Consider the following 16,862-nt stretch of genomic DNA (forward strand, 5'->3'; position numbering starts at 1 on the left):
TGGTCGTTCCAATGTGATAAATGAGTATTGATTATTTTTAAAATGCGTATTTATTCATCAACTTTAATAATTTATAACTAAAAGTTAATAATACCGGCTTTTGATGTCAGAGTTCTTAAAAAATTCAATATACTTTCAAAATTATGGTCATAAAATTGTCTGGCCTAAAAATTGAAGTGAACCATTAAACTTAGATTTTTGTGCTCTTTTTAAATATGCAAACAGATTTTCAAAATTTGAATATACAGGGTGTTGTTTTAAGGTCACAACCACTTTATGTTTTTTTGTTAATCCGGACCTAGATTTTTCTTATGGTTAGTATGTCGATCGTTTGGGTTTTGAATGAGACATATGTGTACCAAATATCAAAAAAATATACAGGGTGGTTCTAAAGTTATGGTTTAGGAAAGAAATGGGTAAAATACTTATAACACCCTGTAACTCGCTTATAAAAGTCGGTAGGGCAAAAAATGTAGTATGTCTAGAACCGGCTCGGTAACCTTTATTCACCGTTAAAGTATTTCCGTTTCTCAATGAAACACCCTGTATGGGTGTTTCTTCCAAAATACATTTTTTGGGCTTGACTAGATTTAAAAAAAATATTGTTGTTAAATTTTTGAAAATAATGTATAAAGCACTTTGAGAGGTTCTTAATTAAATGTGATAGAAAGTTGAGCTTAATTCTTTTTATATATAGGTTTTTTGAAAAAAAATGTCCATTCTAATGATTTACCTGCCACTCTAATGATAAAAAATAAAACAACCCCTAAGTTTACATCAAAAATCAACTTATATTAAAAGAAAAAAGAACATTTCATTTTAACATTTTGCCCCAAAAAAATGTAGAAATAATAAAAAAAGAAACATCAGCTATGTGAAACCATTCACTTGATTTCATTCCTTTACCATACAACATCTAAACTGAAGATTTAAATAAATTATCAATATAGTCATATTCTTGTATTTTGTAGAATCTATTGGAAACTGGTTCAGGTGGATGCACTAGCTGACATAAGATTCCATTTCTAGTAGTCACAGTTTGACGATCAGCGATATCTGGCCAGAAAAAACTTTTACCATTTTTCATCATAAAGTTAACAGTCATAATGTTTCGATCAATTTTTTCAATGATTCCTGAAAAAAGTGTATAGCTTAATAAAATTTATCAATTAAATTTTAAAGTAAAGAAAAGCAGTATAGTAAAAAACTGTAGTCTCTTACCTGGATACCAATCATTATCAAAAATAGCTGTAACCCAGGTATCTTCACTAAATTCTTCTATTCCTGTAGGCCGAGCAGTGGCTCTTCCATTGTCATTTTCCTCACTTAAATATGAAGACTGTAGCGGCGCTACTTTATTTTCAATCGCATAATGAATACAATTCTCAAAGCTGCATTTAAAGCAGCTTAAAGTTCTAAAACTCAGCTCTCGAGTAATGTGATTCCAAGTTACTTGATGTGTTTGCATTGTCCCTTTATATGGTTTTAGTAGTGGAGGCAGAAAAGCATTAAATTTTTCAATATTATTTTCATTAAGACATTTGATATGTATATTGCTGATGTTTTCTTGAATACATTTCACAAAGACATCAAAGTTATTTATGTCATGGTTAAATGTTATGAGTTGATATGCAGTTCTTTTAATGGTTGCACCAATACCATCTGGAGCTCCCTTTCCATGTCCTGCCTCTGAATAGTTCCAAGAAATATGTTGGATTTGTGGAAATAATTTTGGTAAGACTTGCTGTAGGTAAAAGAACATTTTTTTATTTCGATACTGGCTGCTTGGACTGTCTGAGAGAAAATGAATTGTTTTAAATTCAGTTTCTAACTCATGCTGGTAATGGTTTATAATTATTTCCATATGTGCCATTATGGAGGCAGGATCATGTCTTAAGGACTTGGAGACGGTACAAAAACCCTCTTTTTTTGATTTATGGTACATCATACCAGTATGAAGTGTTATTTGGTCTCGGGATGCTCCAAAATGCACAGACTGTGCTTCATTTGCATACTTGCAGAGAAAATTTTCGGAAAAATCTATATGAAATAGAATTTCATTTTCAGTTAGGCTTTCTTTTAATGTCTTCATTACTGAATATTGATGGTTAATTGTCAAAATATGTCGTAAAATTTTATTTTGATATAGTTCTAATTTCTGAATTAGTGTTGCTGGATTAGACCTCACTTTCTCCTTTTTGGTAATCTGAACAAGAATGTCCTTTTTAGTTTTGACACTAATTCGTTTTTCTTTTAGCGTAATCCACCTCTCATATTTAAATTTTCTTATCCACATTTCATCTTCCACATGGTAGAATATCTTCTTAAATTTGCAATTTTCACATTTTCGTTCCAAACATGCTTCATTGTATTTTGAACAGCACAAAGTTTCAAGAAGTGTATCTATGTCCTTTTCCAATATTATTTTATTTGTATATAAACTTGTTATAAGCAATTTTACATTTTCATGCAGTATACAAAGGCATGTATCCCTTCCCGTTAATTTTTGAGAGATGACCCAAAATGGGCGAACTTTACAAAATAAGGCATATGACACTTTCAATGATGGATACTCTGACTGAAACTTGTGAAATAAATTCTTTAAGGTATTGTTTAGGTATCTTTTTTGCATTTTTTGGCATTTTCTTGTAACTGTATCTTTTTTACCAGGGCATATACGAGAGTGTTCTTCTTGTAAGTAGAAGTCATGTATGGTCTTTTTTAAAAAGCTAAAACCAGTAAATGATTTTCTTTCGTATTTAAAAACTTCTGTTCTATTCCTATTGGCCCTCCTTAAACCTGGAGGAAGGAATTGTTTGGCATCTTTCAGTAGTTTATATTTTCTCAAGTTGGGACCCTCTATTGCCTTTGTAAATATTTGTTTGGACTTGTCATCTTTTAGGGATAAAAATTTAGAAGAAAGATCTTCTTTTAGAGCTTCTCCAAAAAGTAATTGTCTTTTTAGTTCCTTAGGGACTGTTGGTGAATTTTTAAGTAGTTCTGTAACCTTTGACTGAGGAGATAAAACCGACTTTTTTTTCTTAATGGCTCTGTAAAATCTTTTTTTATACATTTCAAATTTACATTTTAATTTTTTATTTTCCTGTTGAGTTTTTTTTAGTTCCCTAAATAATTTCGTTTGGTTTCGTCTTTTAACCCTTTTTCCTTCCCTTTTTTGTCTGCTTACACTGCTAATAGGTGTACTACTAAATGACGAAGCAAAACTAGTGGACGGTTCATTTTCCTCAAAATTTACTTCTGGGTTTTGTTCTTCAGGCTCACCATTCTCACTGACTGGAGGTGTATTGTCATTTAAATTTTTGAAAAATTTCTGCCGGTTTCTATATTTTTTTGAATTCTCCTTCCAAGATTTCCTTTTTGCTTTTAGTTCCCTGCGACTTAAATCCTCTTTTAATTTAACAATGCCCTTTTCCTTAGCTTTTTCATATATTTGATGTTTTTTTCCTGCTCTATTTTATATCTTTCTGCGTTATTTTTAATTTTTTGTCTCCTTTTTTTTCGCATTCCCTTTTTTACGTTTTCTTTCTTCTTCACTTTGCTTTTTGCGTGCCATTATTTACTAGTCAAAGTTAGTTTTTCAAAGTAATCTACAAAGATAAAAAATAAATCATTAGCATGGCATAACATCATTAGCGTGGTTTAATTTGTGCACGCTAATGACGAAAATAAATAGCCACTCTAATGACAAAATGTGTATATTTTCTTATAAAAATTCCCTCAGTATTTTTTTAATAAAGAAAGATATTCTAATTAAAAGCTTATTTATTAGTGCCAAACATGATCATAAATTAACTTTTTTAATTTTGATTTTTTCTGAAAAACTTACCTCCACTCTAATGACGAAGCTTAATACACGACCACGTGCACGTACTTTTTAACGCGTATCTCTGAAGACTAAATAAATATTGCGCAGGAAAAATACCTTAAGTGTATTGTTGGAGGGGATAGAAATTTAAATATAAACGGTAATTTCCGGTTGGGTATATCACGCGGGAATTTTAAACTGTTAACTGTTGGTCCACGCTAATGACGCGGACAGTTGGGGACAAACTTTAAGCTGTCATATTAAGTTATTTATATTACATTTTAAAACTGTTGTTGTATGGTTGGAATAAGTGGTTATTAGGGTACATGTAAACTATTACAAAATAAGTTATTAAACCTCCATGATGAAAATATTGCTATGGATTCATTGAAAAATCAGGTCGGGGACATCCACGCTAATGATTTTTAAAATTTATTTATTTTTTTTTTAAATAAGAAAAAGAGCAAAATATATAAGTTTTTATAAATTGTTTAAATTATTCTAAGGCCAAATGTTCTAACAAAGCAAAAAAATTGGTTTCTATTAGTTATTAAAAAAAAACAAGAGGGACCTTAAAATGTTAGCTTGGGGAGAAAATACCGTATAATGGTTCTTGCGGGGACACTGTGACAAATAAGTGGAGGAGCAGATACAACAATAAATTAGAGACTCTCTTGAGTACGGTCTGACGACGACAGACTGATTAGCAATGTGTTTTGGGAAATACCAGACGGTAGAAGACCTGGAGAAGATGGAAGTGAGACCATGGGAAATAGTAGCACAGAATCGAAACCAATGGAAGACAACAGTACACGCGACAAAGACTCACAAAGAGTGGTAAAAGCCAAAGATAATGATGAATAGTCACTCGAGCCCTCCGGCCTTTCGTGTTTATTGTCAGGCAACAAGTCTGTCGTCTATTGGCCAAGATAGTCCAGGAACCGAAGCTTTTCACCTCGCAATTTTTACAGAATCTATCGAATTGCTTAAAAATTTGAGGAAAAGTAGTGGATAGTCCAAGGATCAAAATCTAGATGATGCCGAAAAGCGCTTTTACCATGGGGGTGGTTGCCACCCCTTCTCGTGGGTGAAAATTTGTTATTATATTTTGACCGCAAAAGTTGATAAAAACATTCATTTTAAGCAAAAAAACTTTCTATTCATTTTTTTTTATAAAATTAATAGTTTTCGATTTATTCGCTATCGAAAGTGTTAGTTTTATATCGAAAAAATCAATGTTTTTTGATATTATACTCATTTACGATTTACTCAATTTTTGTCGTAGAAAACATTTTTTCAACCCAAGTTCTTGGGAATTAAATAATCTACAATTTCATATCTAAACATATTTTCGTATCTCTGATGCTAATCTTCCTATTCTGAAGAAAATGGCATTTTTTCCCAAACTACACAAATCCGTTATCCGTTAACTCCAGTTTTTTAAAAACTAATCATTCTAAGCCAGTCAAACTTATGAAATCTATTAATAATGCATAAATAAAGAAGAATAAATAAGGCAAACGACTAGAAACACCGCTAACTTACATTATTATGCTTCCAATTGAATTTCTACTTTTTTTTTCAAAAAAATATATTGAATTTTTTACCATAACTTTTTTATTTTTTATCCTAGAAAACTATAACTTTATCCGATGTATGACGTTAACATGACATTAACATTTTTTTTTTGATTTCGCATAAAATAAAAATAATTGAAGGCAATAAAGCAAAATAAAAACAGTTTAATTAGTAGTAACTTTTTATTCTAAAATTAACTTAATTTCTACCATGATTTTGGACGCCTCGCATTCACTCATGTCACTACAAAATTGTCGAAGGTTGTTTCAAATCCCACATTTGTGACTTTTTTGCAATAACTAAATATTAAAATTTGGTGCGAGTGGCCATAGTTGCCGGGCACGTTAATGTAAATAATAAAAAAAATTCTTATCCTAGAAAGTTTGTTAAAAAAGAATTTTGTAGGTTTTTATAAGATCTATAAGGCTATTAATATTAATATAAAGGGGTGACTTTGAAAGGGTTGGTAAAGGTGGTTTTTGCATGTAATTACAAGTTATAATTGGTAATAGCTCACTCAATTTTTGCCGTAAAATATTTCTCTCAAACCATGTTCTTGGGAATTAAATAGCCTACAATTTTATATTTAAATATTTTTTCGTATCTCTGAAGCTAATCTTTATATTATGAAGAAAAGGGCATTTTTTACCAAACTACAAAAATTCGTTATTCGATTTTAACTCCATTTTTTTTAACTAATCACTATACGCCGGTCAAACCTCTAGAACCTATTAACAATACAGAAATAAAGAAGACCAAATAAGGTCAATGACTAATTTTAATTAGGGTGGTGAGTAGGGGGAAGTTTCCGATCACTTTTTCGCTGAAAAAATAGGGACTGACATTCTTTTTATTATAAGTCACTTAATTTCTGAGCTAGAAACTACTTTTTTATTTCAGGAGATAGATATTTTTAAATACTTTAAATTAGTTTAAATAAGTTATCCTCGAAAAATGCATAGTTTTCCCGTCTTTTGACTTTGAAACTACAATATTTAGCATTTGACAAAGAAGAGCTAACAAATAATAAAGTAAAGCTCGATTACCATTGGTCTTAAAGAAAATTAAAAAAACAGTTTTGTTTATTTTTTTAAAAGATACATTTTTGTTAAGCACAGTTCTTTTGATAAAACGAAAACTTTTTGAGCTATTATCAGAAAACTGATTATTATTAAAATTATTAGCTATTATTATTATTAAAAAAGCTATTATTAGAAAACTATTAATTTTATCAAAAAAATGTATAGAACGTTTTTTGCTTAAAATGAATGTTTTTACCAACTTTTGCGGTCAAAATAAAATAAAAAATTTCCACCCCCGACATGAAGTGGCAACCACCCCCATGGTAAAAGCGCCTTTCGGCCTCATATAGATTTTGATCCTTGGACTATCCACTACTTATTCTCAAATTTTCAAGCAAATCAATTCATTCTGTAAAAATTGCGAGGTTTTGTCCTAAAATAGGACAGCTTATTTTGTCCTAAAATAGCTTCATTACTTGGACTTAGACAACAAAAAATTGCCCGCATTATTGCCAATTTATTCTCACTCTCTTGTGATATTAAAGTTTTTTTCGATACTTTCCCATCGTGAAGTCTTACTTTAGATGCACTTCGTTGCTACGCAAAAATGAACATTGAGTGACATTAACGACAATTAATGTTTTACAACTTGTTAAAGAAAACACCATGATCAGGTTTAGCAAATATTCAGGTGAATACGTCAATCAAACATTAGTTTAAATTTATTTAAAAAACAGTTTTATTCATGAAATAATCTTACCGAATTACACTAGAGCTCTTAAAAACTACCGATTTGTTTTGCCATCGAGACACTTTGACATGATTTCACTCTCCTTCGGGTCGTGAAATTAAAACTGTCAAAGTGTCACTCGGGATACAAATCGATAATTTTAGAGCACTCATATAATTACTACTGATAATATTACGTTGCGCTGTTAGATTTATAATATACATACAACCAAACTTATATGAAATTATCTGATATTTCTTATTATTTCGTGGGAATTTAAAAAAAAATGACCACACGAAGTCAATCATAATTTAATTTAATGCAATTTAATAACAAATACGTAATAATACTTGTGGTAGATTGCTACATTCTTCAAGAGAAACTTATACTAATCGTGCGGTGTTTTGTGGATTATCCCGGCGAGCCCTAATTTTTCTTTTAAGCGTATCCCACAAATACTCTATAGGGTTAAGCTCGAGTGAGCAAGCAGTCCACTTCAAATAAGGGATACCTTCTGCTTCAATGATGTCTCTAATCACTCTAATGGTATGTTGAGGTCCAACATACTTGTGAGCAGTTACAGTAGATTGGATGAAAATTAAAGGAGTTTTTTTACGGATTACAATTCCTCTCCAGAACATTATACTTCCCCTTGTATATTTGTGAACAGATCTGACAGTTTTCGTTCTTGCTTGTCTTCATTCGTGGGTCATCTGATTTTACACCAATCCTGACTTTTTCTGAAAATAGCACATTTTGTCAATTCCCAATGTTCCAGTTTTGATGGTGAGGAAACCAATTTAGGCGATCAATTTTGTACTGCCTGGATAACTCGGGAACTCATAACTGTCTCCTGCTGTAAACTTCTTGGCACGAATTCTTCTTCTTATCGCTTTAACTGTAAAAGTTACACTTTTAGCTTTCAAAAGCTGCCTTTGGAGCTGCAGGTGAGAAATGGTTGGGTGTTTTCCAGCTGATGGGATAACTAAATGATCGTGGCGAGCCGTTATTACTTTTTGGCGACTTTCCCTTGCTTTATTTTTAAGCTTTCCTAGTTCCTGTTACCTAGCATATGTTTTGGACAGAACGCCCTGTGTTACGCATAGCTCTAAAGCTATGTCCCTCTGAGAACATTACTTTCTCCACAAGACCAATATGTTTCCCCGTTGTAAGTTCTATAACCGCACATGAGGCATATTTTCGTTTTTGGACGCAAAAGTTAGTTTACTTATTTTCGTTCAATTTGCAACTCAAGTAAATAATCTATATTGTACCGAACGGTACTATCTGATTGTCTTATCGATTTGTTTATTTTCAATAAAAACCTTTATTCTTTGCAAAAATAACAAGTTTTTTCAAAAGAAATAAATATTGCTTTGAAATACATGGTGATTCCTTATACAGGGTGTAACAAAAATACAGGTCATATAATTAAACCACATATTCTGTGATCAAAAATAGTTCGAACGAACCTAACTTACCTTAGTACAAATATGCACATAAAAAAAGTTACAGCCCTTTGAAGTTACAAAATGAAAATCGATTTTTTCGAATATATCAAAAACTCTTAGAGATTTTTTATTGAAAATAGACATGTGGCATTCTTATGGCAGGAGTATCTTAAAGAAAAATTATAGTAAAATTTGTGCACCCCATAAAAATTTTAAGGGGTTTTATTCCCTTAAACCCCCCCAAACTTTTGTGTACGTTCCAATTAAATTATTATTGTGATACCATTAGTTAAATTCAATATTTTTAAAACTTTTTTGGCTCTTGGTATTTTTCGGATAGGGCAGTTTTTATCGAGTTGCAGCCACTTTTTTAATATATTTACATAAAGATTTTATGGGGGTGTTGTTCCTTTAAACCCATCAAATGGTTGTGTCCGTTACAATTAGGCTATTACTGCGATACCATGAGTTAAACACAGTGTTTTTAAAACTTTTTTGCTTCTTTGTATTTTTTCGACAAGCCACCTTTTATCGAGATGTGGCTTCTTTTTTAATATGGTTCAAAATATACCTAAAAATGTAAATCATAAATAAATTTTCCTACTATTACCAAGTCTCCATAATCGTACTTAACAATATACAAATATGTGGTGGATTTGAAAAATATTCAAAATATCTCGATAAAAACTGACTTTTCGAAAAAGTACTAAGAGGTAAAAAGTTTTTAAAACAGTGTGTTTAACTAATGATACTACAATAATAATTAAATTGGAACGTACACAAAAGTTTGGGGGGGGGGGGGGTTAAAGGAACAAAACCCCCATAAAGTTTTTATGGGGTGTCTAAATTTCACTACAATTTTTTCTTAAGATACTAATGCCATAAAAATGCCACATGTCCATTCAATTAAAAATCGGTAATAGTTTTCGATATATTCGAAAAAATCGATTTTCATTTTGTAATTTCAAAGGGCTGTAACTTTTTTTATGTGCAAATTTGTACTAAGGTAAGTTAGGTTCAATAAAACTATTTTTGGTTCCAGAATATGTGATTAAATTTATGACCTGTATTTTCGTTACACCCTGTAAGTTTGGTTGTGTGTACAGTATGCGGTAAGATAAACAGTACTGAAATGAATATTGAAATGTTTATGATTATTTATATATCTATAATACATGATATAACCTTGCAAACATCATTCACGACGACGCACGTTTCCGATAAAACAGATGTTAAAGATGCCCTCTGGCCAGTGGCGGATCTACGGGGAGGGAAAATGGGGAAATTTCTACCCTAACAAGGTCCAAAATTAAAGCAAAAAATTGTTTAAACATAAAAATATGTTAGCTCACATGCAACCGAAACCACAGAAAGACAAATTCAACCCAATAAACACGCTAGTTAGGAAAATTAAGGAAACTTAATATGTATAGGTTATTATTTATGTCTTTTATGTAATCTGAGTTTTTCTTTTTTATGTCTTTTGGTTGGTTTTTCATTGGAAGTTCCCCCCTTAAACAAATTTCCCCTCCCAAGGGAAATTTCTAGATCCGCCACTGCCTCTGGAAAGAAAAAATCTTTAATTTTAGTCCTTATTTCCGAAATTGCAAACGGAGACCCCTTCAGCATTCCCCATGTGTACGCATCTGGTGCCGTTAGTTCTGGTGAGTGGAAGTTCCAAAAGTGATAACACAGTATTCGAAGATACTCTCTGGCAGTGTGACAGCTTATCATGTCCTGCTGAAACCACTGTTGATTTTAAGCTTGGACCATTTTCGTGACCTTTTCCGTATGGCCGAAAATAGTACTTACTCCATTATAAAAAAAATTTCTGCAAAACTGAAAACCATCCTGAAGTATCTAACATTTACATGATATTGACAAACGTTATAACAACGTTCAGAAACAACTCAATACGTTTCGGCATATGACACATACAAATTTGAGGAGTACGAATTTCAGTACTGTTTATTTTGCCGCATACCGTATTTATAAGTCTGTATGCAAATAAAAACTTCTGTTTTAATTAATAATATAGGGTCTATTGAATAAAAATAAGTATTTGTTTTTACTTACAAGTATTTAAGTGTTTACTTAATAGTAATTGAATAAAGTCATTTCTTTAATGCTTTATTTAATTACTATGAAGTAAATACTTGTAAGGAAAAGCAAATACTTCTTTTTATTTAATATACCCATAGTATACCGTTCATTAAAATTGATATTTTTTTGCTTTACATAAAATACTTTTACATATTTTAAAGTTGCTTATTTGCAACAAAGCAAATATTACACCGCAGTATATTCAACGTGCACCTCGTAAACTAGTTCACTATATTAGGAGAAAATGAAATGAGGCGTTCTAAATGAAACATAAGGTAGGTCTTTGCGGACGGACTCAAAGAGGATTATTATATTATCTTACCTCCTGTGGCAACACATGTTATATTGATGGAGGATCCTTCATTATAGGGTCCCAGGATATAATCCGGGATGTGGACTCCGGTCTCGTCTAGTACACTCAGTTTCTCCGGGGGAACTGAAACAATATAAGGAAATCAGAAAAGGTGTTTTATAATACGTTGTTACATTTTTTTTTGTTTTACATTAAAATAATATTTTATTCATAGAAGTGAATTTGAAATTTTTTTTTTCTACAACCGTGTTAAAAATGCAATTTCTAGCACTCCATAGGAGCGTTAAAAATGCTACTTTAAAGCACTAGTGCTTTAAAAATTTTAATGCACTGCAGTTAAAAGTGAATTGTCAAATTGTGAAACGTCAAAATAAATATATTTCATTTATTAACATTAATATTAACCCTTAAACGCCCAACCTTTTTTTGGTTCCATGTAAGCTCAAGGTTGGGCAAAAAATGTCCACCCAGAAAATAGCTAATATATTTATTGAGGGTGGTTAGAAATGGATTAAACTTAAGAATCTTATGCTTAATAAACACACCATCTTCTAAAATATTAATATAAACAATTTACAAACCTTATGACAAAATTACAATGTACATCAAAATTAACATACTAGTAAAAGCCGGTAATTCAGATTTGTCGATTTTCTCCAAATTCTTCCTTTCAGCCTCCTTATGGGCGGATAATTATGTCGATTATGTAACTATAAGTCGATATTTATATTAATTATGTTCCTACCAACGAGAAATTATATAGAAACCATTAGTAACAAGTTTGACTAAAGGTGTACTTTTTGTGCCCACCCATATTTAACTCAAGATATTACTTTTATTTTCAAAAATATCGGTAGAACCAAATTAACATTCGATAAAGGGCTGTCTTTTTAACAATAAATAATTTTTCAAAATATTTTAAACACGTAATAAATATGTTACAAATGAATATTCATTAGGTGGACATTTTTTACCCACCCTTGGGCGTTTAAAGGTTAATAGTACAACTTGCGCAATTTGAAAAAGGTGGTTTAAAAGGTTTTTTAAAACTTAATTTAAACTGTATTATTGCATTTTTAACACGTTTGTAGAAAAAACAAGTTTATGTAACGGTATAATATTTTCGCTAAGAATTTTTAGACATTCCCCTCTAGTGTAGACAACCAGTTCTATTTTTTACGAGTCATAGGTTTCATTGTTTCAGCAATTAACAAAAATATTGTATTTTATAAATTTATAACGTTTATAGAAAAAATATTGTATGATATACTTGTTAAGAGTACACTTTTAAGGCACTCATGTGAATTGCAGAATTCGCTTCGCTCATTCTGCAAACTTTCACATGCGTGCCTTAAAATTGTACTTTTAACACTTATATCATAAATAACTATTAAGAAAACTACATATAAATTATTTTTTCTTCAACCGTATTAAAAATGCAATTTTTAGCACTCCATAGGAGCGGTAAAAATGCTACTATAAGGCACTAGTGCTTTAAAAATTTTAAGGCACTGTAGTTAAAAGTGAATTGTCAAATTGTGAAACGTCAAAATGAATATATTTCATTTATTAACATTAATATTAATAGTACAACTTGCGCAATTTGAAAAAGGTGGTTTAAAAGGTTTTTTAAAACTTAATTTAAACTGTATTATTGCATTTTTAACACGTTTGTAGAAAAAACAAGTTTATGTAACGGTATAATATTTTCGCTAAGAATTTTTAGACATTCCCCTCTAGTGTAGACAACCAGTTCTATTTTTTACGAGTCATAGGTTTCATTGTTTCAGCAATTAACAAAAATATTGTATTTTATAAATTTATAACGTTTATAGAAAAAATATTGTATGATATACTTGTTAAGTATATATATATATATATATATATATATATATATATATATATATATATATATATATATATATATATATATATATATCTACTTTAAAACGTATCATATTATGTATCTGAATTGCCGATATAAATGAGTCAAATTAAATAAATTATTAGAAGAATTTTTTTACTAAGCAACAACATTTTTGTTTATGTTAATAGTATTTTGTATTTTGACAGCGGCACCCGATTTGGGCGTCGAAACGTTAATAAAAATCATTTTTTAATAATATTGTGCTTATTTCCCATTATAAATAGTTAATACTTGTTAAGAGTACACTTTTAAGGCATTCATGTGAATTGCAGAATTCGTTTCGCTCATTCTGCAAACTTTCACATGCGTGCCTTAAAATTGTACTTTTAACACTTATATCATAAATACCTATTAAGAAAACTACATATAAATTATTTTTTCTACAACCGTATTAAAAATGCAATTTTTAGCACTCCATAGGAGCGGTAAAAATGCTACTTTAAGGCACTAGTGCTTTAAAGTTTTTAAGGCACTGCAGTTAAAAGTGAATTGTCAAATTGTGAAACGTAAAAATATTTATATTTCATTTATTAACATTAATATTAATAGTATAACTTGCGAAATTTGAAAAAGGTGGTTTAAAAGTTTTTTTAAAATTTAATTTAAACTATATTATTACATTTTTAACACGTTTGTAGAAAAAACAAGTTTATGTAGTTAACGGTATAATATTTTCGCTAATAATTTTTAGACATTCCTCTCGAGTGTAGACAACCAGTTCTACCTTTTACGAGTCATATAGGTTTCATGGTTTCAGCAATTAACAAAATATGATTTTTATAAATTTCTAACGTGTGTAAAAAAATATTGTATGATATACGTGTTAAAAAGTACATTTGTAAGGCAGTCATGTTTTATAATACGTTGTTACATTTTTTTTGTTTTACATTAAAATAATATTTTATTCATAGAAGTGAATTTAAAATTTTTTTTCTACAACCGTGTTAAAAATGCAATTTCTAGCACTCCATAGGAGTGTTAAAAATGCTACTTTAAGGCATTAGTGCTTTCAAAATTTTAAGGCACTGCAGTTAAAAGTGAATTGTCAAATTGTGAAACGTCAAAATAAATATATTTCATTTATTAATATTAATATTAATAGTACAACTTGCGCAATTTGAAAAAGGTGGTTTAAAAGGTTTTTTAAAACTTAATTTAAACAGTATTATTGCATTTTTAACACGTTTGTAGAAAAAACAAATTTATGTAACGGTATAATATTTTCGCTAAGAATTTTTAGACATTCCCCTCTAGTGTAGACAACCAGTTCTATTTTTTACGGGTCATAGGTTTTATTGTTTCAGCAATTAACAAAAATATTGTATTTTATAAATTTATAGACATAAGAATTTTTAGACATTCCCCTCTAGTGTAGACAACCAGTTCTATTTTTTACGGGTCATAGGTTTCATTGTTTCAGCAATTAACAAAAATATTGTATTTTATAAATTTATAACGTTTATAGAAAAAATATTGTATGATATGCTTGTTAAGAGTACACTTTTAAGGCACTCATGTGAATTGCAGAATTCACTTCGCTCATTCTGCAAAACTTTCACATGCGTGCCTTAAAATTGTAGACCTGGATCCCGCGTAAGAAAGAAAAGTTGATTAATAGCAAGCTGAAAATTTGTTAATAGCTTAACGGTGTCTAGTCGGACAAACTTTGATGCACGGGAACACTGGAACAGGGGAAGTTTTAACTGTGGAGCATGATAAACGTGTCGTCCTGACAAGTTTATGATTGTGAAAAATAGCAAGTTGTTTTTAAGTTTATTCGATAGCCAACGTTATGTAATATATGCGAAAGTGTTTGTCCGACAAAAATGTTGGGCATTTTAACGAGTCCGACATGTAGAACATGTCACATCACAGGAATTATGTTGGTGATGAATAGCAGTCTGATTTTTGCATGAGAGTTTAATGAAAGGTTAAAAACGCAATTGGAAGTTCTGTCCGACAAAATTAATGGGAAGTTTTCGTAGTCGGACATTCTAAACAGGTAAGATATAGACAAAAATGCTGTTGATAAATAGCTTTCCGACAATGACGAAATTTAATTAAGTAAATTATTCCTTACCAAGAATGACTGTTGTCGGAAAAAAATAAGGGGTAGATTTTGTAGTCGGACAATTTAAAAAAATAATTTTTGAAATTTCAATAAGGGGTGATTATTCTCTGTCAAAAGTACCTGCAATCAATTACAATCGATATCTTTCGATTTATGTCAACATCATTTAGATACCTCACTGTAATACATTTATAGTAGATCAGGCAAATTATATTATGGATTGAGTGGTCTAGCTATCTTTGCCTGCCACATGCGCGGGATCGCTTGGTTAAAAGAGATAGATAGACCACCTATCGACTTTTTGCACTGTATTCCCTGTCTACCCTTATGTCTATGAATACATTTCCATTTAAGAAAATCTGTCACTTTTGACAATAATTCATAATAAATTGCAATCGTAACTTCAAATTTAAACTAATCGATTTATTTTGGCAGCAAATTATTTCTTGCCATGTGACATATTAATTACATTATTATTTAATTTGTAGAAAGTTGAGAAAAATTACGTTATACAATTTTAGTAATATAATTTATTTAGGTACCCTTTTTCAATCAAGCAAAGCATTATAGCACGAAGAATGATATTCAATAGAACTTTCACAATTATCTGGCAACTGAACCTCATTGAATTGATGACCAAGTATTTTACTAACTTTGTAAAATGTTCGAAAATTAATCAAAAATGTTCCGTTGAATGGTTTCACTTTTGATTTGGCGACTTAAAATTTAAACTGTTCACACTCAAAAATAGACACAAAAACACTCCATAGTTAATATAAATTTTAATTTCCAACACACGTGGCAAACAGAAACTCAGAGACCATGTACTTTCAAATACTACTTTGTATAGCACAAAGTGTCACACTGACAAATGCAGCCTTCTAATACATACTTCTAAGCATAATGTGTCATATTTACGTCTATTCTTATAAGCACCGAAGTTTTAGACTCTTCACATTTTTCAATGTCGTTTACAGGGTTAAGATTTGAGTATGGAAAAAAATGTATACAACGTTTTTTGTAGGAAATTTTCCGTACATTCTGATGCGCCTAATTAGAAAACCCTAAGAGATTGCTTTCACATGTTCTTTGACATGTTTTATTGTCATTTTGAGAATATCTAGAACAAACCCCACCGAAGAAAATAATTGTTTTGCAATATATACATGCATTGATACTTACCTTACTGTTTTTGGAGTGTGCATGTATATATATATATATATATATATATATATATATATATATATATATATATATATATATATATATATATATATATATATATATATATGCACATGCAAATATGTGAATATAAATAATAATATACAACTAAAATAGCTTTATCAATATGTGACTAAGTCATTCTGAAAAAATGTTTTTTATTTATTTCCTTCGATTTGCCCAAACTTTTTGTCCGACATATAACTTTTTGCGTTACAAAATATAATTTGTACATAAACAAATCAAAATTAGCTTGCTATTTATCACCAACATTCTTGTCTATATCTTACATGTTTAGAATGTCCGACTAGGAAAATTTCCCATTCATTTTGTCCGACAGAACTTCCAATTGCTTTTTTAACCTTTCATTAAACTCTCATGCAAAAATCAGACTGCTATTCATCACCAACATAGCTCCTGTGATGTGACATGTTCTACGTGTCGGACTCGTTAAAATGCCCAACCTTTTTGTCGGACAAACATTTTTTCATATATTATATAACGTTGGCTATTGAATAAACTTAAAAACAACTTGCTATTTTTCACCATCATAAACTTGTCAGGACGACACGTTTATCATGCTCCACCGTTAAAACTTCCCCTGTTTCAGTGTTCCCGTG

General features: G+C 30.3%; 2 protein-coding genes across 3 annotated transcripts in view; both read right to left on the minus strand.

Moving 5' to 3' along the window:
* LOC126886070 (uncharacterized) overlaps positions 1 to 16,862 on the minus strand; it is a 263,975-nt gene that overhangs the window by 92,102 nt on the left and 155,011 nt on the right. The window contains exon 3 of the mRNA XM_050652914.1: positions 11,033 to 11,146. Coding sequence (XP_050508871.1) covers positions 11,033 to 11,146 — 114 coding nt within the window. The remainder of the gene's footprint in view (positions 1 to 11,032; positions 11,147 to 16,862) is intronic.
* On the minus strand, positions 641 to 3,929 carry LOC114343082 (uncharacterized). Of its 2 annotated transcripts, none has more exons than XR_003654475.2 (2): positions 3,848 to 3,929; positions 641 to 1,134 (listed from the first exon to the last, which is right to left on the minus strand). XR_003654475.2 is itself a non-coding variant. In XM_028293903.2 (2 exons), exons 1-2 carry the CDS (start codon positions 1,466 to 1,468, stop codon positions 917 to 919), a joined length of 465 nt encoding a protein of 154 aa, XP_028149704.2. In that variant the 5' UTR covers positions 1,469 to 1,501; the 3' UTR covers positions 641 to 916. The 2 variants fall into 2 exon arrangements, 1 of the variants encoding a protein (XP_028149704.2); XM_028293903.2 differs by lacking the exon at positions 3,848 to 3,929 and adding an exon at positions 1,222 to 1,501.

Source organism: Diabrotica virgifera, chromosome 6 (assembly GCF_917563875.1).
Source record: "Diabrotica virgifera virgifera chromosome 6, PGI_DIABVI_V3a".
Lineage (NCBI taxonomy): Eukaryota > Metazoa > Arthropoda > Insecta > Coleoptera > Chrysomelidae > Diabrotica > Diabrotica virgifera.